The sequence below is a fragment of the Apteryx rowi genome, unplaced genomic scaffold (assembly GCF_003343035.1).
Source record: "Apteryx rowi isolate R43461 unplaced genomic scaffold, aptRow1 scaffold_373, whole genome shotgun sequence".
NCBI lineage: Eukaryota > Metazoa > Chordata > Aves > Apterygiformes > Apterygidae > Apteryx > Apteryx rowi.
This window is the reverse complement of record NW_020450230.1, coordinates 321,015-348,414: the sequence shown is the minus strand read 5'-3', so window position 1 is coordinate 348,414 and position 27,400 is coordinate 321,015. Positions and strand designations below refer to the sequence as shown.

General features: G+C 35.1%; 1 protein-coding gene across 1 annotated transcript in view; it reads left to right on the top strand.

Annotated features, from left to right (window-relative positions):
• Positions 1-27,400, top strand: part of LOC112969900 (dystrophin) — a gene marked incomplete at its 3' end in the record, with an annotated part of 817,409 nt that overhangs the window by 486,758 nt on the left and 303,251 nt on the right. The window contains exons 41-42 of the mRNA XM_026073700.1: positions 8,127-8,274; positions 10,859-11,008. Coding sequence (XP_025929485.1) covers positions 8,127-8,274; positions 10,859-11,008 — 298 coding nt within the window. The remainder of the gene's footprint in view (positions 1-8,126; positions 8,275-10,858; positions 11,009-27,400) is intronic.

The following is a 27,400-nucleotide window of genomic DNA, read 5'->3' as shown; positions in this document are numbered from 1 at the left end:
TTAAATTAGAATTGTGAGTAAACAGTAGCACCGTGACATCTTCACTTATCCAAGCCTTTCAAAGCAAAAGCCTGTAGTCCCTACCTCCTGTCTGGATCATTGGTTATCAGTTGGGGTGTAGATCTACCAGACCAAGCAGCCAAAGGGTTAGTAGACGGGATACAACAAAAACATCAGCACAGTACAATAAAGGATTTTGTCTCAAGACCTGTGTTTAGGATTACCATGTTTTACTGTTCACCCATTATTGGGGTATATGCAGTTAGACAGACATTTCCAGGAAATACTGAACCTAAAGAGAACATGTAGAGCAAATATTTGCTGAAAGCATTTGAGTTTTCAAGCGCATATACACTTCCCTGTGATGACCACTGTAGTAAATCTGATGCTGTAAAGCAAGCCTTGGGCATTCTCATCTTGTCCTATACAACCACAATAAGTACGTCCACATGCATCAGGGATGTCCAGAATTCCTGTCTGTGTAGCAGTACTTCATAAGAGATTCAGAGCTGTAGTACATATGTACAAGAAATATTTGAGTCAGGCAGCATCAGGACTTTTCATCAAGAATGTGGCGTGCATATTTCCAGAAATCCTAGGCAAACATAATGATACTTAGAACATAGTGATGCAGGTTTCCATAAGAAAATTTAGGACATAACCAGGAGAGTAGGGCTTTTATTTGGTTTCTTTTGCTATTTATGGCTTTCACTTCTTTGTGTATTTGTTTATATAAATATAAGTATATGTAGATATCTGTATGCCTGTATGTATGTATATATACATGTATAAAGATATACATAGTTTTTGGAGAATTTTGTTCTTTTTTCASTGAATATCATATCTTTTTTTCCTAAAGAATATTTTGGCACCAGTGGCTTGTTTGTTTAATCTCTAAGCAGTTACTGTGGAGTAATTTGTTTATGAGCTTAAAAAAGTGCAGAAGGTGCAGAAGTTGTCTAGCAAAAATTAGGATATACTGTGTTAAACAAATTAATTTATTTTCTTATTTAGAAGTCCATTCCATTCTGCATGTAAAGCAGGAACTTGGTCTAGAACTTCTGTACAGAGCAGCAGAAATTGACCAAGCATTTAAGTTAAAATATTAATTTAATTTTTAAAACATTATTTTCATGCTCTTAAGCTTAGTCAGGAATATTGACCTTTGCGTATTGAAGACATATAATTTCTGTTTGATAAAATGGTGAGTCATCTTACAGAGTGAAAGTTGGCCTTTGCCATCCAGAATAGCAGTTGCCAGGTGTTTTTTTACCTATACCTATTTAACCTGCGTGAACTATATTGGGAGTCACTGTCACATTCTTACTGGCTTTATCATCAACAGCAATCAACTTCTTAATTATGAACCATTTTGATAGAGACCTCTCGCGCAGCATTTTCCAGCTTTAAAGCACTTTTGAAACATAAAAATTCCATTACGTAATAATGATTATGTAGCAATGATTATGTAATAATGGCAGGACTTGAGTGCTGATGTCATAAGGACAAGAGCTGAGAGCTGCAAGACAGGGACAGGCAGTTCATCAGAGGTGCAGAGGAAGCTGGTGGCAAATCTACTGATGCTCCTGAGGCCAGGGCCTTTATGCAGGTTAGTTTTTCTCTGGTGTTAAACAAGCAAAAAAGTTTTATTTTCTCAATTCCAGAAGTGGTCAGTATGGATACAGGCATGAGGAGACACTGACGGTAATTTGACTTTTTTTACTCTATGCTGTGTTGATGAACAGATTTTAATTTTTAGGTGGTTTACTTCATCTTTGGCATATTTTATTACCATTTTTGTTAATTTCCAAGCTAACACGGTCCTCTGAATAATTTCTTTATCCTAGTATTAGACACTTGTTGATCTGTTAAAATATCTGATGATTATCCCTACAATTATTTTTATATATGAGGGCCGTAGTAACAAGCCATAAAGCAGGTAAAGCCATTTCTATGGGGAAACCATAAAATACTTTTATCCTGCTATGAATGAGACGTAGCTTGAATGATTTGCCTAATTATCCCCATCTGTCTTAAGACAGCAAAGAGCCAATAACTGCCTATTAGCAGGGCAGTCAGTGGAAAGGCAAGACTGTGGTAAGTAGTGAATAGCATTAAGACATCTGTGCACTRTTACAGAGGGTCARAGGTGGTCTGTGCAGGAGGCAGTACTGGGGTGTGAGGGAAAGTGAGTCAGAAKGACAGTGTGCGATCATAAACACACAACTGTTTCTTTTACAAACACCGCTGTACTTCTGCTTGGTCCAGTTGGTTCCCCTGTACTGGCGGGCGGTGGTGTGGCCTCCCCCAGGCAGGGCAGAGCAGGGGCTTGGCAGACCCTGAGTCTGGAGGGGAAGGTGACCAGGTTGGTGTTGGGTCCATCCTTCCTCCTTTCTCTGGTCTTGTCCCACTTGTCGGAGTGTCCGCTCATGACTCTGATCCTGAACACTGCACCCCTGCCGCTCACCAGGCAGGCTTCAACCACTTCTGTCAGGTACATGTAAGTTCTTGTAACGTTCTTGTAAGYTCATGTAAATACAGCTTATGCTGAAATCCAGAGGCCACTCATGTCAATGTGTGTCTTGACTTTGGCAATTTTAAAGAAGTCTAAATCTTCCAGTGAGGCAAAAAAATGGCCTATTTCAGTTTTCAGGTGTAGCGATTGCAATAAGTGTTGTATGTGTTTGTATGTGTTTGTCTGTGCTTGTTAAGTAACAGGGTCGAGCATAGGCCAGACAACTATTTATTTTATATAGCATACATATATACATAATAAATGTTTAAATATATAATAAAATCTATAACAAAACTGTATGAACAGCAGTAAAACATGGAGTCACCCTGGCTCAGTTTGTTACAAAGGTAGCAGTGCTGGCAAAGCTCAGGAGAACAAACAAATTTAGTTTTCAATTACAGTCTCACCTACATTGCAACATATCACATCAGCTTTGCTTGTGGCTCTACTGTATCCGCAGTTCCAGTTGTTCTGCAGTAGATTTCTTGGCTAAACAGTTTGTACTAATAAGTAGCATTAGTTCCTATTTCTAAAAGTATCATAATCATACCTTTCTTATAGATCACTCTGAATTTTAAGTCTATGTGAGTAGGTGTGGTTTTAATATTCTAGATCATGGAATCTTACCTTCATTGTTCCTCTTCTTTGACATCTTGCTAGCTCAATTCCATTTCCAATCACTAAATCTAGCTGATTACTTAATTGATAAGCAGCTCCATCCAGCAGGCTTTCCTCTTCTTCTTCCTTCCCCATAGCAAATGAACGTCACTTTTGTGAAACATTAGCTGCCATTGGCCAGAAGACTGTGGCCAAACATTAATTTAAAATGGGATATATTCAGTTACCCAGCTGATGAAATAATTACTATTTCTACTGAATTGCAGAATGTAAAAAAACCATAAAATACAATAATAAGAAGTGAAAAATACAATAGTAGCTTGCAAGATGAAATTCAGTACAATTAAATAAAGGATCTTATCAGTCAACAGTTTTATTATAGCATTTTTATACAGTAATCACATATTTCATTCAAAACACATTATCTCTTCTGGAGTTAGAGTATGTGAAATCGTAACATGGAGCTGTTTTTGAAGACAACAATATGTTTAAAATTTGATTGTTTTGGCTTCTTAAAGCATGTGAAAATACCATCAAGAATTTTTTTCTACAGGAAAATAAGATACAGCTTGTGTTGAAATCCAGAGTCCACACGTGTCAATGTGTGTCTTGTCTTTGGCAATATTAAGTCTAAATCTTTCAGTCAGGCCAAAAATGGCCTATTTCCATTTTCAGGTGTAGTGATTGCAGTAAGCACTGTATGTGTTTGTCTGTGTTTGATCAGTGTATAGTTTAATTTAACTACTGTGAAAACCTTTTCCTATTTAATTTATGCAATGAAAAAAAAGTCTAAATAGATTAAATTAGGAGGCGATACAGYTTGATGAAAGGATGAAAAACACAGTGGCTCTATATCTTTTTGTGAACAACTGGAAAGAGGTGCTGATGCCACTGGTAACGATCTCACRTGGTGATGGCTGGCTGTATATGCTGCAGAACACATTACTCTGTGTCACCAGGCAGTTGCATCTCATGAGTGCTAATTTACTGTGTTGTGAAATATCTTAACTTCTGTCCTGTGTGCATCCTGCAAACTCTCAGATGTATGGTCTTAGTAGAAAGTATTAAATAAATATGTTCAATAGATACTTTCTGTGATCCTTTTAACCTCTTTGTCTTTTCCAGTAGGCTAGTTTCATTTAGTTTCTTTGTGCTTCTCTGTGGTCTAGTTCTTATTAACAGACTTTGTCTCCTGAGCTATTGTCTTGGAAGGTTGAGCTCAAAGTCACATGTTTGGTTGTGAAAATTTTATTTCTGGATTTCTTTAGGCTGTGGACTACCATTTAATTCAATTCCACTTTCAGTATGCTTGTGAAATACAGATTCCCAATTTTGTTTTTGCAAAGTACAGTGTATATGAATGAGAATTCCCCCCCCAAAGTGTGTGCAAGGTAAGGACATTGAGGACAGCCAGCTTTCCAAACAAGATTCAAAGCACAGTGGGAGCAGGGGGGAAAATATGTCTTCTCCCTAACTCAAAACCAAACATTTGCTCTTTTTATTGGCTTGAGAATTAATGTTTGCTTCCATAGCTGTGCCCATCGTTTCTCCTGATCCTTGACTGGTACAGCAGGAGGTCTCCCTCACACAYGTCCAAATAAACACTTTGGAGGGTGCTTCTCCTTGTGTCCGTAATGTCTTTCAGTTTCTCAAAAGACATGACTGAACTATATATATCCATATTGTTGTAGCTTTAGAACATGACACTTCTCACTAGCTCATTCTTGGACACCAGACAGTAATTTGTCCTCTGTGAAGGTAGATTTGAGTTTATTGCTTAGCTAAGAATCTAGCTATAGTCCATCTAAAATGCTGGAGATAGCAGTAGTCTACAGATATACCAGTTGAGCTAGGAAAACCATCCTCCATTTAAACTAGTAATAGGTTTTACTAATCCTTTTTACATAAACTGYATATATATATATATATATGGTGACTGAATGCATGATTTGTTATTGAACTTTAGTACTTAATAAAACATTTTGCACTTGGTTTTCCATGTGTGTAATTTTTTCAGCCATAATCAGTACAATTCCACTTCTTGAAAATACATTAAGAATGTTCATGATTCACATGGTTACCCATACAATATTTTAAGCAGAAGTTAATGCCTTTTGTTATCCAGATGCATTGAAATGACTCAAGAAATAAAGCATCTAGCACTTAATTGTAGATATCCCATTCATCATTGTTACTACTACATGCTTAAATAAATTCTACAAAAACATTAAACCTGTASGTAAACAAATAATACTTCATATTATGGGTGTCAACACCGTATATTTAAACTGTGCTGTAAAGAAACAACCTTAAAGTGTGAATTACATATTCATTATTTGTATTCAATTATTTGGAAACATCAATACATAGTACTGTTTTATAGTAAGATTTTCTTCTATTGAAGGTATTTGCTTCATATATCATTAAATTTACTACTTCCTTAGTTATTTTGACCATGAAAGAAAGAATGGATTTAGTACAACAGCTGGAAACATCTTTTGGGAGGTGTTTAGTTTTTGTAAATTGAATGGATACGCTTTTCTTTTTCAAGAACATCTTTGTAGTGATGTCTTCTCTGCCTTTTACCATCTAGGAAAGGCGTTCAGAGACTGTGTACTCTGGGATGTAGCAAGCTCAATAGTGCAGCCTGGTCAGGACAGCTCTTGGTACATAACTCTGGTTTTTAATCTACAATTTCAGAGAGGAGTCTTGGAAGCCTGTAGGGATTTTATTCATCCAATATAGCACTTTTCGTCTTGCCAGAATGCCTTGTTAAGGAAATGCAGTAAATACCAATAAGATGGAAGGCAGCTAAATTCCAGTAATTCTTGCTAGTTTGGAAGTTGTGTAAAGTAATAGTTGAACTGTATGCTCCTGATTTTATTTTGTAACAATACTATTGCAAAACAGTATTGTACAACTGTAACAGCAGTCCGACGGCATTACTATTCTCCTCAAAAATCTTCATGTCTAAGAATTTCTTGCCTATACCATAAAGTCAGATGATTTTTTTGCAAAGAAAGTCTTGTATGCTTATGCCTTTCTACACTACTGGAATTTTCGCTTTTTTCTTCTGTGGAAATTAGTGAGAAAAAATACCATTTAAAGTTGAATTAAATGATTTGAAGTTAGACTTCTTAATAGAAGGTGAAATATTTTGGAGATCTGGATATTTATACAATCTACTATGAGAGGGATACTCATATTTCTAAATTTCTGTTCTGCTTGGATACAAGCTTTATTAATTCTAAGCTGTTTGTCAGACTGTATGTGAGAGTGTGTGTGCACACAGATGCATGTGTGTTTGTGTGTTAATCCATATCAAGGAGCCATTGTTTTCAGTGCTTTTTTTTCTTTTTAGATGATGTGAAGATGACACTTTTTATTGATTCTGTTTTGTCCGAAGCTTATTCACATGGTTTGTCTAAAGGAGACACCTTTGCTCAAAACATCAGAAAGTGTAGTTTCTTGAAAATCCATTCTGTGAATAACCCAGCCTATAAATGATGACATAGTTTAAAATAGATTTCATTCCATTTGACTTCTCAGTATGTTATATGGGCAATGACCATCGTGTTGAGGAGTGGCAAGTATGGGAGAACAGAGAAAGTTAAAACTGTTTTCATTTTCTTTAATACTTTTTTTTTTACATTCAGAAATAATATATTAATAATGCTGAGCTTGCTTCTCCACTTTAATGTCATGTTATATTCGTAAAACACTAACGCAAACCTCTTATTATGTTTATACATAAATGGCCTAGCCTCTCCAACTCAGTTGGATCTTAAGAAATGAAAACTGCTTTTTAGCTGATTTTAAATCTTTCCTTTATCTGAAATAACCTTAACAAAATAACAGCAACAAGAAAAAAACTATTATTTAATCTTTCCATGTAGGTAAGACTCAGCGTAATCCTAGTTATGTGAATAAGTCTGGAGGATAAATTATGGGTAATTTCTTCATAACATATTTTTTCTCCTCCAGAAGAGACCTGTGCATAATGTTAGGCCCAAAGYGCTCACATTGTCCCAATGCTCTTCCGTACTGCCCTTGAAATTGTTTCTCTGCATCTCCTGATAGCTTTGGGAAGCTTAGGCAGAAAAGTTCAGCTCCCCATATATTTACATAGCTATGATGTAAGTTATCTTATCTGATTATAGACATCAGTAATGTTTATGTCTTAGCAGATCATCTAGACTTCCTTTATAGTTAATAAAAGAAAAATAAAATTTGTAGGCACAGTCTATCTCTTTCTGATGTAATCATCTAAGATAAATACATGTATCACACCCTAGAAGTGCCAGTGGGTATTCAGTAGAGAGAACCTGAGTGACAGGATCTACAGCTGAGTTGTAGACGTAGGCAAAGCACACACACAGTCTTGTTAGATGTGATGAATCCTATCCTATTCCTATTTAGGGACTTTAGACTGTACATACATCTGTGGATCTGGACTGAAATGATTCATACAAAATATGTGATATAGTCATCTCTCAATACTACTGCCAGCACTTTTACTCTACAAAATACCTGTTTGAACAATGTGTCCAAAAGGGTTTAGGTGGCTCTTTTTACAAATTTAATTTGGTAAAATTTGGTGCTAGAATTCTTAGTTTCCAACAGTGGTCTTCCATGCTTTTGCCTTATATAAAAATCTGGTCTGAATTATCAACAGCTTTTGTTCCGGCTGACTTGTTTGCACCTTGCAAAATGTGATCAGAAGCATAAGTTAGTGATGTTGGGGAATTTGTAATTGCAAATTATGACACAAGTTTTTCTTTCCAAATATATTTAATTTTATCAATTGTGAAAAGATCTGATAATTTTCATATGGAAAAATCCATGGTACCCTTTTTAGAAATTTCACATAGATGGTAATTGTTGCTATTTTTTCTCTATTTATTCTTTTTCTTGTTGTTGTTAAGTATGGATGATCACCTGCCTTCAGTGCAAAAACATGCGTAGACACAATAATTTTGTGTTTTAAATACAGGCTAGAGGAAGAAAAGAATATTTTATCAGAATTAGAAGACGACCTGAACAAGTTCATTTTATGGTTAGAGGAAGCAGACAGCATTATTGGTATTCCTCTTGAACCAGGGAATGAAGACCAATTAGGAGACTGCCTTGGGAAAGTGAAGGTATTTTTGCATTTTATCCTTATCATTTTTTTAATTTATCAGTTCTACATTAAAGAAAACTAAATGCTAGTGAAGCCTCAGTGAAGGCTTTCCCCTCAAACATAGCATTCATGTAATTTGATTAGATAAATCAAAGCATGGGAATTTTTCAAAACCTGTGTACAAATATACATTGATCATACTAAAATTAGAAAAGTAATTGAAACTATACCAAAAAGGAATATTTCTGTCCTGCCACTGTAGATAAATTATCTACATGTTTTTTGTCATCATTTCTTAATTCTGCAGGTTTCCAGTACTTGAACATGACAGTTTCATCTGTAAAACTTTGCTCTATAGATGTCTCATTACCTTTTATTGCCTTCTCATTTATGAAATGGTATTCAGTATTTCATGAGAGTATCTAGAATTGCATATCTAATCACTGTAAATGTCAACTGGTTAAAATATCACTGCAAYGTTTTCTAGAATAAACCTCTAGGTGGGTTTTTAAATATGCTTTCTTTAAAAAACAACCCCCCCAACCACATCAACATCAGAATATTAAATGTTTCATTGTTTTTAAGACTGGAATAATTTTATAAAGATATCAAAGCTTTTAGACTATGGTACTACTCATCCAATATATCCAATTGCTGTGTTTGGTTTATAAAATATGGCCAACAGAATGACTGTGTTCAATAACTTGCACAATAGTAAATTAACCCTGTAGTTGGGGAATTCATGATACTTACAGAATACCTGATTAAAAGGTTTWCCGTCCTCTGTTAAAGACAAGGACTTGTTGTCCCTTATGCCAATCAAAGTTGAACAAATTCAGCAAGTGATCATTAAGTAATCTGAAGGAAAATGGTCCTAATGTCTTCTAAACCTCCTTCAGCAAAATCTAAAATAATCTAAAAAATGCATTAGTAAAAATCTGGCTTCAAGTTCATTTCTAAATAAAGAAGAATAGGATAAAGAGTATAGACTAGTATTAGAARATTAAGACTTAATGATGTGCTGAGTTTGTCCTGCTGGCTGTTTGGCCTAAGAGGAAGTTTGCTGTTCATAAGTTCAAAGCAAACACATCTCCTAACCCTAAAGCTTAGCAGGGACAGACAGGTGGATGAAATTTAATGTTTAATTAGGAATGTTCTTCTTTCTTGTTTAACACAATAGGTAATTGGATAAGAAAATTTTAAAATGAAAATTTCAGAAATCTACAGAGTCCTCAAAGCTTTCAACTGTCACTGAACTCGTTGTTTTGAAAATAACATCTATATGTGGAATTTACATATGAGTCTTCCAAGTCCAGACTGCAGATTTGAGATGCTAGGAGTGATCTCTGTTGCTTCTTCTCTTCTGTCTTCTCTTTCCAGACACAACTTTTCTAATTAATTTCCATATACTTTCTRTATACTCTAAAGAGATCTTTCCATGTTATTTCTGCTTTACTGTAGTCCTACAACCCTCTCAGCCTATCCAGAGCTACTGCTTCCGAATTAAAATATTCTCTTATTATTAGACACCTATTGCTATATTATACTTCTTATATGACCTCAGAGATTGGTTATTACCACCAATGACAGTCTGGCATGAAGGGATTTATTTGCAGATAGAAATGACTGTATCTTGGGTAAATGAATGTCAGAAAGAAGGCAAAGAAATATGTATTTATATGGGGTTTTAAATGCACCATATAATTTACAGACATTATTACAAGTTTAATCATGATTGTTTAGATCCATGAAGGTTCCCACTCCTCATTTGCACACAAATATTTCACAATATTTCACTGTACCATTCTCAAGGRATAGATAGTCCAAAATTAAAGGTGCCAGCATCTTTTATTTATATCTCATTTTTACATTCCTCTTTTTTCTTTTGGAGCTGCATAAAAGAATATATCCTAATGATAGGAAAGTAATAATACATTAGGTTCCGCTGTGGATGATTTCATAGGTGGTTGATTACGTAAAGGAAAATATGCTGAAGAAATTTGTCTTTTAGTTAGTTTATCCTTACTTGATATATCGAGTTACTTTGACAATGTAAGCTCGCAGTTACTACATACATGATGGACAACTGGTAGGTTTAGATGATGTCTTGTCTCCTTTGGCTTTACTTGGTGTTTTTATGAGTATATATGAACGTTCTTAATTATGAGGTTGGACTGGAGGACTTTTCACCACATACAATATGTGCACACAGTATAGAACATGAAAGAGTCGGTGTCCCTTCTTCAAGGTGCTTGCTCTTTGCCATATTAAAAGATGGGTAAAATTCATATGTGTGAATGGTTGGGTGTCCAGGAGTTGGAATTTATCATGTGACTGTAATTAATCTTTTTATTCTGAGAGACTCTTTGTTTTGGCTGCTTAGGACTCTTTAGGTTTGGTCTGCTAATGCAGTCTCTGTTTATTGGGTTTTAGCCACCTACATTAAGAAAACTATGGCTATTTTGTCTTACATTGGGTTTATTCCTTTTTTGTCTTACATTGGGTTTATTCCTTCAGTTGATACACAAATCGATAAGGGTGAAGATAAGAGAATTGAAATTTCTACTACAGTTCATCTTAACTGTTGTATTTTTCTGTTCCAGTTAAGAGTTGAAGAGCTGCCACCACACAAGGGAATACTGAAACGATTAAATGAAACTGGAGGAATAGCACTTGGAAGTGCATCATTGAACCCAGACAAAAAACACCACCTTGAGAGTAGACTGAAGGAGGCTAATCATCACTGGCTAAAGGTTAGACATGTTAATGATATAACTGTGGTATAAAATTTTAATCTGCAACAAATACTCGCATTATATATTTTCTAGTATGTATTTTTCCTGGATGAGCATACAGAGACATTTGTATCCATAATGAGCCTGAGGAGGAAAAAAGTTTACAGTATAGTGCTGTGAGAAACGATGACAGCACCCCAAGACCGTGAGTGCCTGAAGTGATGATGTTACATCCAAATTTATTCCCTAAATTGCAGGCCTACTGCTCAATAGTGKAGTGCAGAGCATCATTTTTGCAGCCTGGCTGTTTTGATGGTACAGCAAATTTTCTAACTTCTGTGACTCAAGTCTGTGAGAGGCAGTAGTGAAAGGCCAATTGCATTTCTGGAACCGGTGTCACTTCCCATTTCTTTCTTCCCCCCAGACCTAGAGGTGCATGCTGCTAACCACTGTCTCACATTACAAAGTGCTTCCTCCAGCTGTGAGCTTTGAGTTCTGTTTTCTGTGTAGCAAAATCCCACTGATTTTGCATTGTGGGTTCTCCATACCCGTGGAGAGAAGAAAGCAAGATTCTGCTGTAATATATTGCTAAAGTAGCACATTTTTATGTTGAAAACTAGTGACTATGATCTGGTCAAGAGTGATAGATAATTTACGCGCTCTCCATTCAGACCATGTGTAAGTGAAATTTCAGAAAGCACTGTCCATAGGGCCACCACCCAGGGTATGGATTAGCTTGGTYGGAACAGGTAGGTGTAGAATCTAACGAGTGAAGCTGAAGGATTTCCCTAGAGACTGATGACAAATGGAAAATTAATCTGATGTATCAATTTGTTAAAATGATCAGGATGCAAGGGGAAAAAAAAGAGGAATTAGTTGTGTTTAGCTCTGGGGAAAAGGTGAGAAAATAAATCTTCTRGTGAGTAGCTTACCCACTGAAAAGACAAGCTGGAGTTTCTGGCCAAGAATACTGCATCTGTCTTTTATTTATTTATTTTTTCCTACTGTGTTCACAGAGTTGTTATTTCAAATACACTCCTGGTGAATAAATAGGAATGTGAAACTCTCATCAGTTTCTTCTCCTTAACAGAAACAGTCAGGCAAGGTTCGGATTGTTAGCAAAAATGGATAATAAATATTGATTGCATTCACAAACTTGGAGAGGGCATATAAATCGTTATTTAGGTGCTTAAACAGAAGTATCTGTCTCTACAAATGGGCTTTCTGAAATCAAAGTACATAAAAGAACTCAGAATGTTTCAAGATCAAACTACTGCTATTTACTAGCTGAATTGTATACATGATATATGGGCCTACATTTAGGCACCGCTTTGAACATCCCAGCAGTAGTATTAAAAGGAGATCATGAGTTTTTGGGTTAAATTTTTTTTTAGTAATATGTCACAAATATATTTTCACAGAAACTATTTTGTCTCTGAATATGGACTTTTATTATTATATTTATCTAAAAAATTTGCAAAGTGAATATTTTGTGATTTTTTTTCTTTTTTTCCTCTCATTTTCTGCCTGCTAATACAGAAATGTTCCAGGTTACCTCCTGTCACAGTCAGTGCAACTCAGATAACTCTGAATGCTGTTGAAAGCAGTTAGGTTCTGTTGAAATACATGGGGGGAAAAGCTACTGTTTGTTAAATCACTGCCTTTACAAGTTGTAGGTCTCCAGATGTGAAACAGATTTAAGTAATGTTTTTGGCAAGACATTAGGCTTTGAATTTACCACTTGAAAGCTTCCATTTAGTGCTAAAAGAAACATTTTAGATTGTCATCCACCTACAGAGATATATAAAACTGAAAATTTCTCACTGGCCCAGATTCACTAGTTGCTGAACATATAGAACCTGGAATAATATAGTATACTTTTTAATGAAATGAAATGGTATTTGAAAAGTACAGGACTGCAATCCGTACATGTTAAGTGATACTTTCAAATATTTCTCTGAAGGTGTTCTGTTTCTTGTATGATCCTGAAAGACCAGATTAAAAAAAGAAAAAAAAAATGTTAAATGCTCTTTTGAGTTTTCTGTAATTAGATTTGTCCCAAAGTGTATGAAAACAKTAAACAGTTTTTTTTTTCTCCTCGTTTTTTCTCCTTTTCTGCCTTCTTTTGTAAACTGAAAGGAAAAAAAATTTTTTTTTTTTTTGCATGGAACTCATCACTTGTGGAGGAAGGCTCAGTTTTCTGTGTTTTTGCAGCATAAAATAAAATAAGCTTCCTGTTTTGCTGAAGGAATTAATTTTGTGACTTTCTCCTCTAGAACTCTAGGTCCTGTAACAAAATTAAAAATCAAAGAAAGAAAGGCTGCAGGCCTGACAGAGGGCCATATGTTGTCCTCCTTCAGTTACACATCTGGAAGCACTGAACACCCCCATGTCCCCCCCTCCCAAGCTCACACCTCCGTGCTTGATACCAGGTGATGTCCTGTAGGTCACCTGAGGATGGTTGTGTAGTCAGTTGCTTTGATGGAGAGAAACTTTCTGTGTTCCTCAAAGGGCAGTGGGCTCACATCATCACCCAGAAATTTCTCTGGGGCTTTTCTGTCCTTTCATTCCCTTCTAAGAGTATTTTTTATGCTTTAATCCTTTGTTTCTAGCTACTTATTTTGTTTTCTGGCATCTGTGCTAGAAATGAGCATGTAACAATCTACTATTTCTGATTATCTCATCTTGCAGGATGATGTTATTTTCAAAATATGAAAAGCACATGGCACATAAAAATAGCTCAGGTAGGTCCTTATCTGGTATACAGTGGAGTAACTCTGTTTACTTCAGGGAAGCTGTGACAGTGTACACTGGTTAAGAATGGAGCCATTTGTCTTTTAAAGTTATGAAAATTTGTGTTTTGCCTTGATCTGCCAGACAGTGGAAGGAGGAACAACAGCTGAGAGTCTCAGCCTTCAAGGTGATATATTTGAAATAAGTCCTGTTCAAACCTTCTTTATAGTCAAAGAAACTGTTGCTCTACAACAATGAAAATAAGCCTAGAAAAAGAATTGAGTATGAAAGAAATTGCAATCATATAAAAGAAGCTTTTTGCTTTTGCTTCGGTATTGTCTTTGCTTTTAGGTGTTTATATTACATGCTGATGACCTTGAGACTAGATATGAAGAGTTTTTCTTTGGATAGTAATAATTTTAAAATAATATTTCTTTAGACACCGTTATTGAATAGTGATKCTAATATGCTGCTAACTCAGACATAGTTTAAGCCAAGAATGAAGATTAAAGCCCACATTTGAAAGCATGACTTTTAAATTGTAGTCTGATTTTATTTATTATTCCTTCCCCAAAGCCAATATTTCTTGCAAAAATGAAAATAACACTATCTTTGTGCAAAGTCTTAGTAATACAGAGAATGAAGTGTTTTATGACCATCTTTATGCCTTCACATCAAGACTATTTTGTTTATTTTCACAGCTCAAAGTATCTTCTACTACTGTAGCCAAAGAAACTAGCCACCTAGTGCTTCAAAGCATAGGAACAGGGTACTAGGCACTGGAGTTTGTGATGAATTCAGTTCTTGTCATATACCACCTGCCAGGGCATATAACAGATCTGTAATGGGTTTCTTAGCTTTTACTGTGCAGTAAATGGATTGATAGATTAGGCCTGAGATCAGTGAACCATGGAATCAGAGGTTTGCTGGAAGGAGTTTATTACTCTTTAATATTATTCTTGGTCTGATGTCAGCCAAGAGGGATGAGCTAGATTATCTGAAAGTAAGCTGGATGCCAAAATCAGCATTCTCCTCATTTATCCACCTTAGTCTTCACAACATCTACTGTATATATTATGAAGGTTATTATAAGTGCCTGATGGAGACATTTTGTTTTGCTGCCTTTTAATTTGTCTGCTAGCATTAGAACTAATTACTAGACATTGAAGAGCCTGTTTCACTGTTTACTGCCACAGCAAATCAATTTGTTGTGCTATATGAACAAAAAAAAATTTGAGTGGAGTGACACGGCTATAATTTGTGAACATTTTCTGTACCACCAGGAAAAGTATAGGTCTTCTTAGCTTGATTGATCAAGTGTAGAGAAAAACAGACGGGCCTAGAAAGTACAGAAAGACAAAGTCATAACAAAGTTAGTTCATGTATTGTAACTTACCTTGAGTAGTGATTATTCACAGAATACCTGTGAACCTTGTGGCATCAAATTTCCAGCGAAAGCACAGCAATGAAACTTAGTTTGAGCTTACTGATGAAAATATTTATTATTATTATTATTACTATTATTATTATTATTATTATTTGAGGGATGCAAGGGAGGGGAGACTGGAAAATGAATGACATGACTTGATTTCTGTACTTTCAATTTGAAATGAGAGTAGTATAGTCAGCATTTTGGGGGCCAAAATGTTGATTTTTTCCTGAATTTGCTTTCAAGTAATAAAAATGTCCCAAATCACTTCTATGTAGCAAGATGTTACGCTGTGCTAAATTAACTGTGGCAGGTTGTCATAGATTGTTAATTAGCCCTAGTCCACATATTTTCATCAACAGTAGTGAAAAATGGCCTCAGATGTACCAAAATGAAGTTATGCCTCTTTCCGTTTAATTGGGAGAAACATGAAAATGTCAGAGCCTCTGAGGATGCTGTAATGCTGGCTGGTAGATAGGTGGGAAAAGGAGAACAAGTGTCTATAGGCTTTGTTCCTTTTTATTGCTGCATGGCTAGCAGCTACCAATAGCTGGTTTTAAAAGGGCAAATTTAGTAGCAGCATAAAGTTGCTGTTTCCCAGCATTAGCGATGCTAAGCATAGAGCGAATGAAGATGTCATCACATAATACAAGTAAATTTAAGCTGATGACCCCCTTTTAAAAAAAATTATTTGAGGCCAAAATTCTATTAAAACTTGCATGCCTTTAGCTTTGCAGTGCTGTTGGATAATGTTTGAAACTGATTGTCTTCCTGGAGATATTGTTAGTCTGAAGCTTTAGTTAAACTTTGATCATTTGGTGTTGATCATTATTTTCTGTCTATCTGGAAAGTGTGGTGGGTATGTAGACCATAAACAGAGATGTATTCATATATTCTTACTGATGATATGATAATATGTGGTGCGTGAATAATGTATCTAAACTTTCATTTGGCCACTAATTAATGATGCAGTGGTTCTTCTAATGAAAAATACCAACAAAGTTGTTTGGTTGAACGACAACCTGACTAAATAACAGAACTGTGAAGTAATCCTTGAGTTACTTGTGCAGGACAAACCTGAACAGTGTTATACTTGGTCTTCCCCTTTGGGATTTTTGTCTTATTTTTGCTGTGACCTCTACACCTTATGATTGGATGTCCCAGGAAAAAAAGTTTGCCCCCTCACTGCAAAGACAATTAAGGACTTCTGTTTCCCAGATACACTCTAGGATATGCTTCCAGTTTACTGGGAGCAGAACCTTATTCTCAACAGTTGCCTTCCCTAGAAATCTTCTTTTCGGAGAACAAGAATTTTATTTCCCACTTAATCTTTGAATTTCTGATGAGAAGGCAAAAAATCTTTGGTTTCCAAGTCCATAATTTGGTCATGTTATGGCAGAAGAACTGTTGTTCCTAAACACAGGATAATGTAAGACTTTAAAGATCTCCTGTTCAATGCATGGGAATCAAAAAGATTTTGCCATGTCTCTTTTACCAGCTTGTTATTCAAACTGGAAAAACATTCACTTTCTTAGACCAGTAAAGAAGTTGAATATTCATGAGGAGTGAGTAGGGGAGAATTAAGAGAGCCACTCTGAAAAGGACTAAGTTTTTTTTTTTTTCCTACTGGTCCATACAAACCTTTCATTTTTCTGAGACTGAAGAAGTAGGAAGTGTTTGTGTATTCCAAAACACAATTTGTTTCATAGGTGGTATGGAAGATTAAATAGAAAATCTAGTTTATTATTTACTTCATCATCTTGAATCCAGATTCCATTACACTGGAACCAAGTTGGTTAGCAATTCTTTTCCAAGAGTAAAGTCAGTGGAAGGGAGTAATATGATATACAGTTTAATTTAGCCACTTCCGGTAAGTTGTATCATATGATTAGTAGTTTGGTTTCCATCTTAAAATTCTCATCTGGCAATGGTGATAAGAACTCTAAGCAGCCTTGCATATAACATATATTGGGTTTATACTATATCTTTTAAACACAACCTGAAATCTTCAATTGCATTGCATAGCACATTATTTAAGAAAATTACCAGGTATTATTGTATTCAAAAAAAACCATAGAATAAGGATGGCAAAACCTTGCATTCAATTAGTGAGAAATATAAGCACTTTCACTTATTTCATACTTTTTGCAAGCTGTGAACAGGAAAACATTGCTTGTGCATTAGAGCTAAGAGTTCCATTGGTAAGTAAAAGTTGAGATTTKTTTTTTTTTAACATAAGAATTGGTCTTAGAGTCTCTGGGAATATTAGTAATACCATACATTTTTTCTATTTTTTAAATTAAAATAAAATCTTTGTACAGATTGTAAAAATAATGTAAAAATAATGTAAACAAGAAGGTATGGACTAAAGCATTTCTAACTTAATAAAAATGCCTGAGTTATTTCCACCTTCCAAACAAGCAAAAAGCCCTCTCTGTCTTTCATACTTTTTAGGCCATGCATACTGAAAGTATTCTGACTGTGTTGATTGAAAGCTATTGAGATTCTTGTGTATTTTGAAAACAATGGATTGTAAGTGTTAGACCACAATGGAAATTGGGCACTACAGTCTACTCGGTCATCAAAGGCAATTTTTAGTCATTTTAGCAGCTTCAGACATTAGTTTTAGTTCCACTTTATATGCCATACTGTAAGTCATCCTAATGATTGCCATCAGAAAGAAATGGAGACTGTCCTAAGACATAAGGAAGCATAGGTGACATCTGTTTTTTTCTTTCTATTGTTCAGTTGAAGTAATTTGAAAGGGGGATTATAATAGCTCCATGAATGCCTACAATCAAGGATAAGTATAGGCATTTGCAGTAGATAGAAAAAAATGAGTTGGTTTAACTTACACTGAAAGATTTGGCTATTTACTATCTGTAACATAGGAGATGGTAGTGGATCAGGTTTAGACTAAAACATCACCTCTATTCTGATTTAAGATTAAGATTTGGATGCAACAGCATTTAAATCTGGTAAATTAGTATTAAAGGACTTTAAAGTCTTGTGCCACATTTGAAAAGAATCTGAGTATCTACAAACACCTGTGCTAATTTTGATTCCCAACCAAAATATAAATGAGATTAAATTGAGGTGAATATTGCTGTGTTACGATACTCACTGATTTTTTTAAAAACTTTGTTATTTTGCAAGAACTGCATTTTACAGTCTTAAAAAAATATGATTATCCAGAGATTTGATAAAATTGTTCCTTTTTTTTCAAGCTAAATTTTTATAACATGTCTGTTCTCTGGAATTTATGATAAGACTAAAATTAAAATCAGATTAATGCAGTTCTTGGAAGCAGAAAGAATTGAAAAAATCTAATAGATATGTAATTAATTGCCATATCTGGAATATCACTGATGGAAAAATATAGCTGATCAGTTGCCTTTAAGGTTACATAGAACATAATTTGGCATAGCATTTCTGTTTTTTGTGGTGTTGAACAAAGTTGTCTCACCTCTTTTAGAAAGCTTTTGTCATTCAGGGTATTTAAAGGAGAAATATAGTTGCTGCATCTATTAAAATCTTTGAGGCAAAGGTAATTTACAAAATAAATTTTCTGAAATAGAAGTGAGCATCACAGTGAGAAAAACACCAAAGAGAACTGAACCCCACCTGCTTTGGTTCCAGGGTTTTGTATGTGTCCCAGTCCACGTATGATAAAAAATCATTTGGGGTTTGGAAAGAATGTTCACTTTCCTTGAAAACTTAATGAAGCAAATAATAGTCACAATTCTTTTGCATGTAAGTGTCAGTCGTAACAGAATGCAGTTTCTGTTCTTGAACACTAGGAGATTAGATATGAATCCTCAGGGGAGACTTATTACTATATAAAAATTTCACCTAAAAGTCAGATTAAATAGGGAGCCAGATAGGAAAACTAACAAGTGGGAAATTCCTTAAAATATAATCACAATTTTCTACATTATTGGTCCAAATGCTATAGTTTATATAGCATATAATCTGTATGTTGTGTAGTTTAGTGTTCATACAATGTCGTGGGTTCCTTTATATGTAGAATATGTTAATAGCCAATCATGCTTTCTTTCAGATCAAGACAGGTTRGGAAAAGGATGTTTGATGTCACTTGCAAAAGACAGATGAGAATGACTGAGAATCTATTTCTACAGCAGTTTTATGTGGATTTTTGGAGTCTTCTTTATAAGTCAGTTTGCATGTTAGTGAGGTCAAAGAGATGAACAATGTTCATTTTATATCCAAGAGATTTAAAATTTAAAAGAAGAGAGTACCCTATTTATTTCATGTTACACAAGAACATAACAAAAGTTCCGTATATCTTCTGACCACGTCCATTTAGCCATCTGACAATGCTTAAAAACAGATGCCTGGAGAAGACCATATAAATGAAGAAAGGATAGTATGCCAAAAGTATACATGAGCTCAAATGGTGTCTGGAGAAGAAGAATCTATCAATGGCTGTTAAATTTTAAAAAATTGTCCAGACATCATTAAATTAATGTAAGCTTTAAGCACAAACAGCATCCTGTTTCAAGGTGTTCCGTGGGGAAGTTCTACTGTTTTGAAGTACAGTTTCAAGCTGTGCAAATTGAGTGTTATTCACTGTATAAGGGTATTAGAAATTCACATGCTTTAGTGAAAGTTAAAGGGTTGTCTTGTGATATAAAAGGACAGAAAGGAAATGTAGATAGTTTTAAAGTCCTTCAAAGGAGAGAACTGTGGCTATTATAACATGATTTAACTTAATATTTTATTTCTAAGAATAGAGAAGACAACCAGTCTGGCTGAATAAAATTGTATTTTGGTATTTTAACCATAAAGAAGATGCTCAGCATCCCTACTATGTAGGTAACATGTAGCCTGCCAGACCAGTTCATCTGGCTTGTGTTCAAACCAATGAGTTTCACGGACAGGGAGGTGAATTAGGAAGGCTCTTCATTGCTTTGTTCTACTTTCTTCTTATCTAAAAAGCAGAAACAAATTAAAAAGGTTATTGAGAAAATAGTTTAGCTTATTGGAATGAGCATTATCTGTAAAAATGGGTGCAACTTGATTTAACTTTAGTCATATTTAGTATGTATCTTTCTTTAGTTGCATAATATAGCATCTTGGTATTTCTTCAGGAATRTACCATGGTTCAGTAGTGTATATATAACAGGCTTAATTACCTCTGTTGTAGTTAGCCTGGGCAAAGTGTCAAGTCCAGAGGTATACAAAAGACATCATAAGGCATGCTGTTTCCATGATCTACTGTGCCTCGGTTGCCCTTGAGTCATTATTCAGAAAAGATTAGAGATTAATGAGAATGATATTTGGAAGCTGTCATGAGTATTTATGTTGCGTTCTTTAGACATTTCTCTTTAGGTGGCAGTTAGAAGCCTGGTCTCCTTAGGGCCTCTTGAACGTCCGTAGAGAGAGGTAACCTTCTCAGAAGATGACTTGGAGTTGAAGCCAACTCTGTTGCGGAGGGTCCTGGTTCCCCCATGTCAGAGGCCTGACAGGAGCTCGCTATGACTTCTGTCYAACCACCCGCCTAGGCTTCTTTCCCATGGCCGCCAACGGGACACCTTGCGAACACCTGGGTCTGTCGCAGTAGGGTCAAGATACGGTCAGGGCATGCAACTGGGCATGCAGAAGTACTTCTGCTTTCAGCAGGTTAGATGGAGCCTTGAAACATCTTCTGGAGGAGCCTTTTTCCCTGAAACATAAAAAGGCTATCTTTTTAACTTTGGTAGCCAAAGTGAAACATAGCTTGCATAATAGGAACGTCACCAGCCCCCTTCTCTGCTCCCCCAGACATGTGCTTTGCACAGAATATTACATGGGTTTATTTTTATTTTATTAACATACAAAATGCAATATACATTTTTCTCAGTTCTGAGCACAAAAGTAAAAATTAAACAAAAAGACTTTTTTTTTTTTTTACAATAAGGCAGTTTGAATAAACAGATGCAGTAGCACAGAATCATAAAAAGGAAGTTTTTAGTTCTGTAATTCCCTGATGGATGGTATATCTGGGTATGATACTTTACAGAGCCCATTTTGATCTTGTCACTTCCCACGGACTGCAAATGCCAGGGAAGTCATTTTGTTTTTCCTATGTGCAACTCCCTATCTCGTAGGAATGTTGTAAAAATAAATTACCTGGTGATATTACAACATTTTGAAGGCATAAAACATTATAAAAGTGGTTACCGGTGTTGTTCTGCATTATTTCAGGAGTCCTGCAGAAAAAAAAAGATAGCTCTCTTTTTATTAATGACACCATCAATTTCCTTTATCTTGTTAAATATTAATAAATATTCTCCTACTRCGGTACATTGTTTACTGTCATTTGAAAGGTTTAGTCATTCTGAAGTCCCTTCAAGGAAAAAGTTAAGATATTCAAAATGTTTTTGCAGCAATCGGGCAATAATTATACAATATCAAGGGCTTTTGTGACACACTACTGAATGTTTGCTCTTCTTTTCCTTTGAGACAATTTTTTGAGTATATTTAGAACAGTCAGGATTCTTTGTTCTATATACATACTAGATTCTAGCTTTATTTGTTTTACCTGAGTTTTGTTTTCCAGGTGGGCTTTAAGCTTAACGAAATATTACAGCAAACATAATAAATTTAGCAAAAGCCAAAAATAAACAAATTGGAAATTGCCATGGTATTATTTGTGGATTTCAGGCCATGCTGCTCATCAACATGGGAAAAACATGTAGGAAGGAACTGCTTACAAGAAAATTATGCAGATTTTCTAACAGGGTTTCTTCCGGCTTATATCAAAATAGTACATTTCGGTTATCCGTTAATTCTATKCCTTCCTTTGTATTTAGTTCCTCCCAGTCACCCCAACAACAACCTCTGTGACCCCAGTTGTTCCTTGTGGCCTGTATTAGCTCTTCCTGTGTCTCAGGAGGTAAGAGGTGGATTTGTATGACTGCTCAATCTTTGAAATCTCCCACACTTCGCCTGGAAGAGGCTTAACAGATTCTGGAAGAGCTGAGTACAGGTCCATTTCTGCATAAAAGAGGAAGAATACAAGGATCTTACTACGTGTGACAAGACTATAAATTTGCATTTTGTGGAGTGAAGTGAAAAAAGAATTGTTCTGTTGTTATTTTTTAAAGTTTCCACAATGTGTGCTGCTAATAAGATCTTTCTGAATGATGTTCTGTAAGAGACAGCATTTAGGCAAGTGAAATGCGTATGTACTTAAATAGCAGTTTTCCATATAAAGCAATACTGTGAGGAAAAGATGGATTCATTTTCTTAAGTGTAAATCTGCAAAGTGTTTATGAATATCAGTTGTGATGTTTGTGATGTTGTAATTAGGGGTAGTAAAAGCTAACCATCTTGTACAAATCTTGTAGTTCTAGACAAGAAAATGTGTAACAGTCCTATTAGCCATAGTTTTTTGGGGGGTTTTTTTGATATAAACTGTGAGTGGACCCATTTCTGCTTTCATAGCAGCAGCTTACTAAAAATGCCTAAATTATCTTGGGTAATTAATATTAAGCAGATGTCTACTTCTGAAAAATAGATCATTTGATTAATTCATAGACATCTCTCCTGAATGCTGTTACTCTAGATATAAAATTTAAATATCAATTTCTAAATTTGCTTTCCGAATCAGAAATCCTAATACATTTTATTCATTTTATCAAAAGACAAGAAGAGAGCTCTGATAAAAATGCTGGCTTAGCTTCCTCAAAAGTGTATAGTAACTGCTACAGAGTTTTGAATAAATATTATTATATTAATAGACTTGGCAACTCTTAATGCATCGTTAGTATTATTATTATTTTTAAAGGCAATTAAAAGTATAACGAGCTAATGAACAGTTTTAGTTCCATTCATATATTGATATTAGTTATAGGTATGTATAAAAAGGTAAATGTATGTTTCATCTAACTTTTAAAAAGTTTTTCTTTTCTCTGATTGTTTTGTAGCATTAAAGTCACACAACATTGAAGTTGGAGGTCAGATATGATATTGGAAAATTCATTTTCCACTATGATATAAAATGGGTTTGAATTTCCTTTCAAGAAACTACATGTTGGGGTTTTGCTCTTAAAGGTCCAACATTACTCTTAGTCTTGCTCTTCTTTTCTACTGCTACCCTTTCTAAACAGAAACTAGAAAGTGTGTCAAATAGGTAAAGTGACTGGCTCTTTCAGAAGTTTTGGTTAAACATAACATCTGAAATATTCTGGTTCAAATAAACTTATGTCTGTTGGACCTGGAAATCTGGTTGGGACGCCAGGCTCCTCTCGTTCCCTCCCAAGAAGCTGATTTACCTGTTGTTATATCAGACTCATCACTGCTATAGTGTCTAACTCAATTGTCCTTCATTAATTACCACTTCAGGACACTAAAATTCGTATGGTGTTTGTTTCTGGAAATATGCAAGAATGGGAGCTATAATGGATTTCCAAACTTTTTTTTACTTCTAATCTCAGCCAAGATTGAGGCCAGGTCRCTTAGGTCAGCACTAATTCAGCTCACTCCTTAAAACTCATCAGTATCAGGATAAAAGACATCTCCATTTGAGAAGTGTGTCCTGATAAACCAGCTGCCTGTTGTAGCTGATACGCTCTGCTCAGTTTTTTCCCTCAGGACCTCATGGCATTTGCTCCAGCCCATAATCTTTTTCTGGCATTCTTTTCAAATTAATATGCCTATTAGTCATCTAAATGCCAAGACTTTTCTATGTCCACTCCCAACCAATATCTACAGTAAGGACAACTTGGTTAATTCATAGCAGCTTCAAAGGCATTTTGCACATGTTTAAACCTAGTCACTAGCTGGATTTTAAGAAATAAAATGATTTTAGAATATATAAACTTAAACTTCAGGTGGGGATGAACTAAGTTAATTGATGACTTCACAGATCATTTAATAGTAATGCACAGAAGATGCGTAAAGAAATCGCTTCTATTTATTTTCGTATTCATTATGAAGGCCTCAAATGTGTTCATAAGGCCATGTTGCTATTCTGTTTGCTATCCATTAAGCTTTAAAGCAAGGAGTTAAAAATGTTTATGAAATACAATCATGCAGGGGGAAAATTCTGTACTAGCCAATAAGCTCATAAATGTTTAAAATCATGAATAAATATATATGTAGTATCTCATATACTTATACATATCTGTATATGTACATATATACATATATATCATGCCAACTGATTTTTATTTTATGCTATCTTTTAGTATTATGAATTCCTTTTTATCCTGGTTTGGGATATGTATCTCAAATATATTAATCCGATTTAAGAAGATATATTAAGTATTTTGAATATAAGAAGTACTGATTGTGAAAACATTTGGGCTGACAGAGAACTTTCTATTTGAATTACCTGATTTCAAATAAAGCACTTGAGCCGAACCTTACCCATTTTTATAAGTTACAAAACAACTATGTATGTGAGAGAGATTTCACATACAATGAGTGGTTCACATGACAATTAATGACTGACAATGGTTTGTTTTTTTTTAAACTTCAGTTCCAAGACAGGCCCTGTCACTGTATGTCAGGTGTTCTGTCAAGACCACAGGGAACTAAAATCAATGTTTTACTATTTGATGTTTACAAGATAAAGATCATAATTAAATTGTATGGGCCTGTGTGTATTGCAACAGACTATCTAGCACATGTAGTCAAACATTTTGTCATTCTGCAAAGGACGATGGAGTTACCTGGTTTAATTTGTAGCTAGTACTTCCCCCAAAAGACTTGTGTTTTTATCTGACCATTGTTTCAGACAGGATAGGATATTCCCCTTTAAAAAATTGTAGCTCTTAAAAAAAAAGAATTAAAAGTGGGAACCTGTTCTTATAACTATTGCAGCTTCGCTCTCTATTTATAGTGTCATGTTTTCTCTTATTTTTTTTTCTTAAGGTGCGAAAGTATCTGTTCCACAAACAGAATGTTCTGAAATAGCCTTAAAGCATAGTCTCCTGTTCCCTTTCCCCTTCCTTGCCTTTTGTTGGCCACCTTGCTCAGATTTTAAAAAAAGACTTTTTTCAAAAGTTCAGCATCATCATTACCACAGAAGAATTGTTATATTATGATACTGAACTTAATTGTGCATTGAGCACTGCTATTTTAGGTAGCTGCCACACTCTCAACTTTTTTATTAACTGCATGGTTCTTACAAATGGAAAGTTGTCACCTCCTCCTTCAAAGTCCTAAACCAGGTATTTCTTAAAGAACAATCAAAGCAAATTAATTGTTAGTTGTTTTCTGTCAGCCATGTCAGTACTTGATACTCAAGATCAGCCACTAGAATTGGAATGACAAAATATTTTTGTCTTTCTATAATTTTTAATAGGATAAATTCTTTGTTGTTAGGATATGCTGTAAATATACAGTTGTAGACAACATTCGATCCCCTTGTAATTTATCTACATTGTGCAAAGATAATGCAAGAAAATCCCTGTTTATGTGGAATTACTGTAGTTTATCTGTATGTTAATTACTTAACTTACCTTCTCTATGTAGCTTATAGCCAGAAACTACCTTTTTCATATTGATATTTCAAATCTTGGATCCAATTATGTCCATCTTCTCTACCAAACAAAATGCTTTTTTTTTATTCCTGTAGAGACCTTTGTGAACAAAACCAATAAGGATACTAAGTCTATAGCTTGCATTTTAAGGTGCTACATGTTGCATAAATGTTTGTGGGTTGTTCCATTGCACTGCCTTCTGGTTCTGTGTTGCTTCTCAGGCATTCTGGCAGTTTTTAGAAACTCCACAACAGTTTTGTGAAGGCTTCTGGGAAGCTTCTCTTAGGTGTTTGAAATAGCATAGAAAAAGCTATCAATGTGTTTAGTTAGCTAGTGACTGATAGAAGCTGCTTCTGTGAACTGATTACATGTGAAAGTCAAGCTTTCAGCCCTGGCCACAGACTTGCAAGTAAAGCAGGCAGATAATGTGTGATCTTGTTAGAAGAAGTAAGAGGAGGGCTGCAGAAAAAGGTGATGAGTCAAAGCAACGAACTAGAAGAAGTCTGTCATATGAAAAGAACTGAAGGCGAGATAGGATCGTGATGCATGGTTTGCTTAATGAATGAGATTGGCCTGAACCACATCAGCCAGGGTTTATGATATCCTGCAAATTAATGTTGTGGTTCTTTGAGAGCCCTGGGAGTGCTTCCACCTCTTCAGCACATTCCAGCTCAGTGCTGAGTTGTGCTGCAGCCTGCCATTTTCTCTTCTCCTTGGCTTTCCATGGGAAGAAAATTTTGACTGACAGGCCTGAGTTAACTATGTACAGGCAGAGAACCAGTGCTTCAGGATACACACTGGAGCTTGCTTGCCTCACAGTCTATATGTAGCCTGAGGGACTTGATATGGATGTCTATTGCTGTAAACTGGAGAAAGAACAATTAGGGCTTTTTACTTTAATTTAGAATTCATTTTCTTGTCTTGTGTCACAAGATCCTTTGCTAAGAGTCAGTGCAAAAATCTTCTCCAACTGTTAACCTTTTATGACTGCTTTTGGCTTTCTGGAACTGATTGAGGGACAAAGAGAAAGAAAAGAATAAAATCATGGACCAGATTAGTTAGCAGAGATTTTAAGGTGGAGGCCTTCCGCTCAGAAAATGTCCTTGTCAAAGGAGGTTCTCTGAGATGGTAGACAGCAGAATGTGTTATCAACTGTTTATAAATATTAAATGTAAAAAGCATATAGATATTCAGAAGATCGTGATATATATTGCTGTATTTACCATGTGAAAAGCTCTGAACAAATCATTGGGGTGTGGGATATGGTTGTTTTTTGAAAAAGCTAGGACAGCCAGATGAAGCAGAAACTTATGTTTGGTGCATTGAATTGGTGAATTGTTTTAGTCTTTTGCATTAATGGAAAAAGGACTTTTTAATAAAAACAAAGCTTGGGAATATTAAACATATACAATTAAGCATGTAAAAAAAGCAACATCCAAAAGACATATGCCAAAGTCAGGTCTTGGGAGACTTGTAAGGAAACATGAAACACTAGCTATACTGCAAATAATAATCTTCTATACATATTTTTAGCACCCTGCTTTCATCTTCCTCTAGTAATGTGTTCTTAATTCCAACTTTGTTAGAGATACTATGGTTCATAAATATTCATCATTTAAAAGAAATTAAGAAGATTTTGTTTTAAAGTCAATATTGAGTTTGTTAATGAAAATGGCTCAGTTAATTAACTAAATGGCATCCTAAACTGAACTTACATGAAGCTCTTTCTTACATTGATTGTTTTTCATGAAGAAA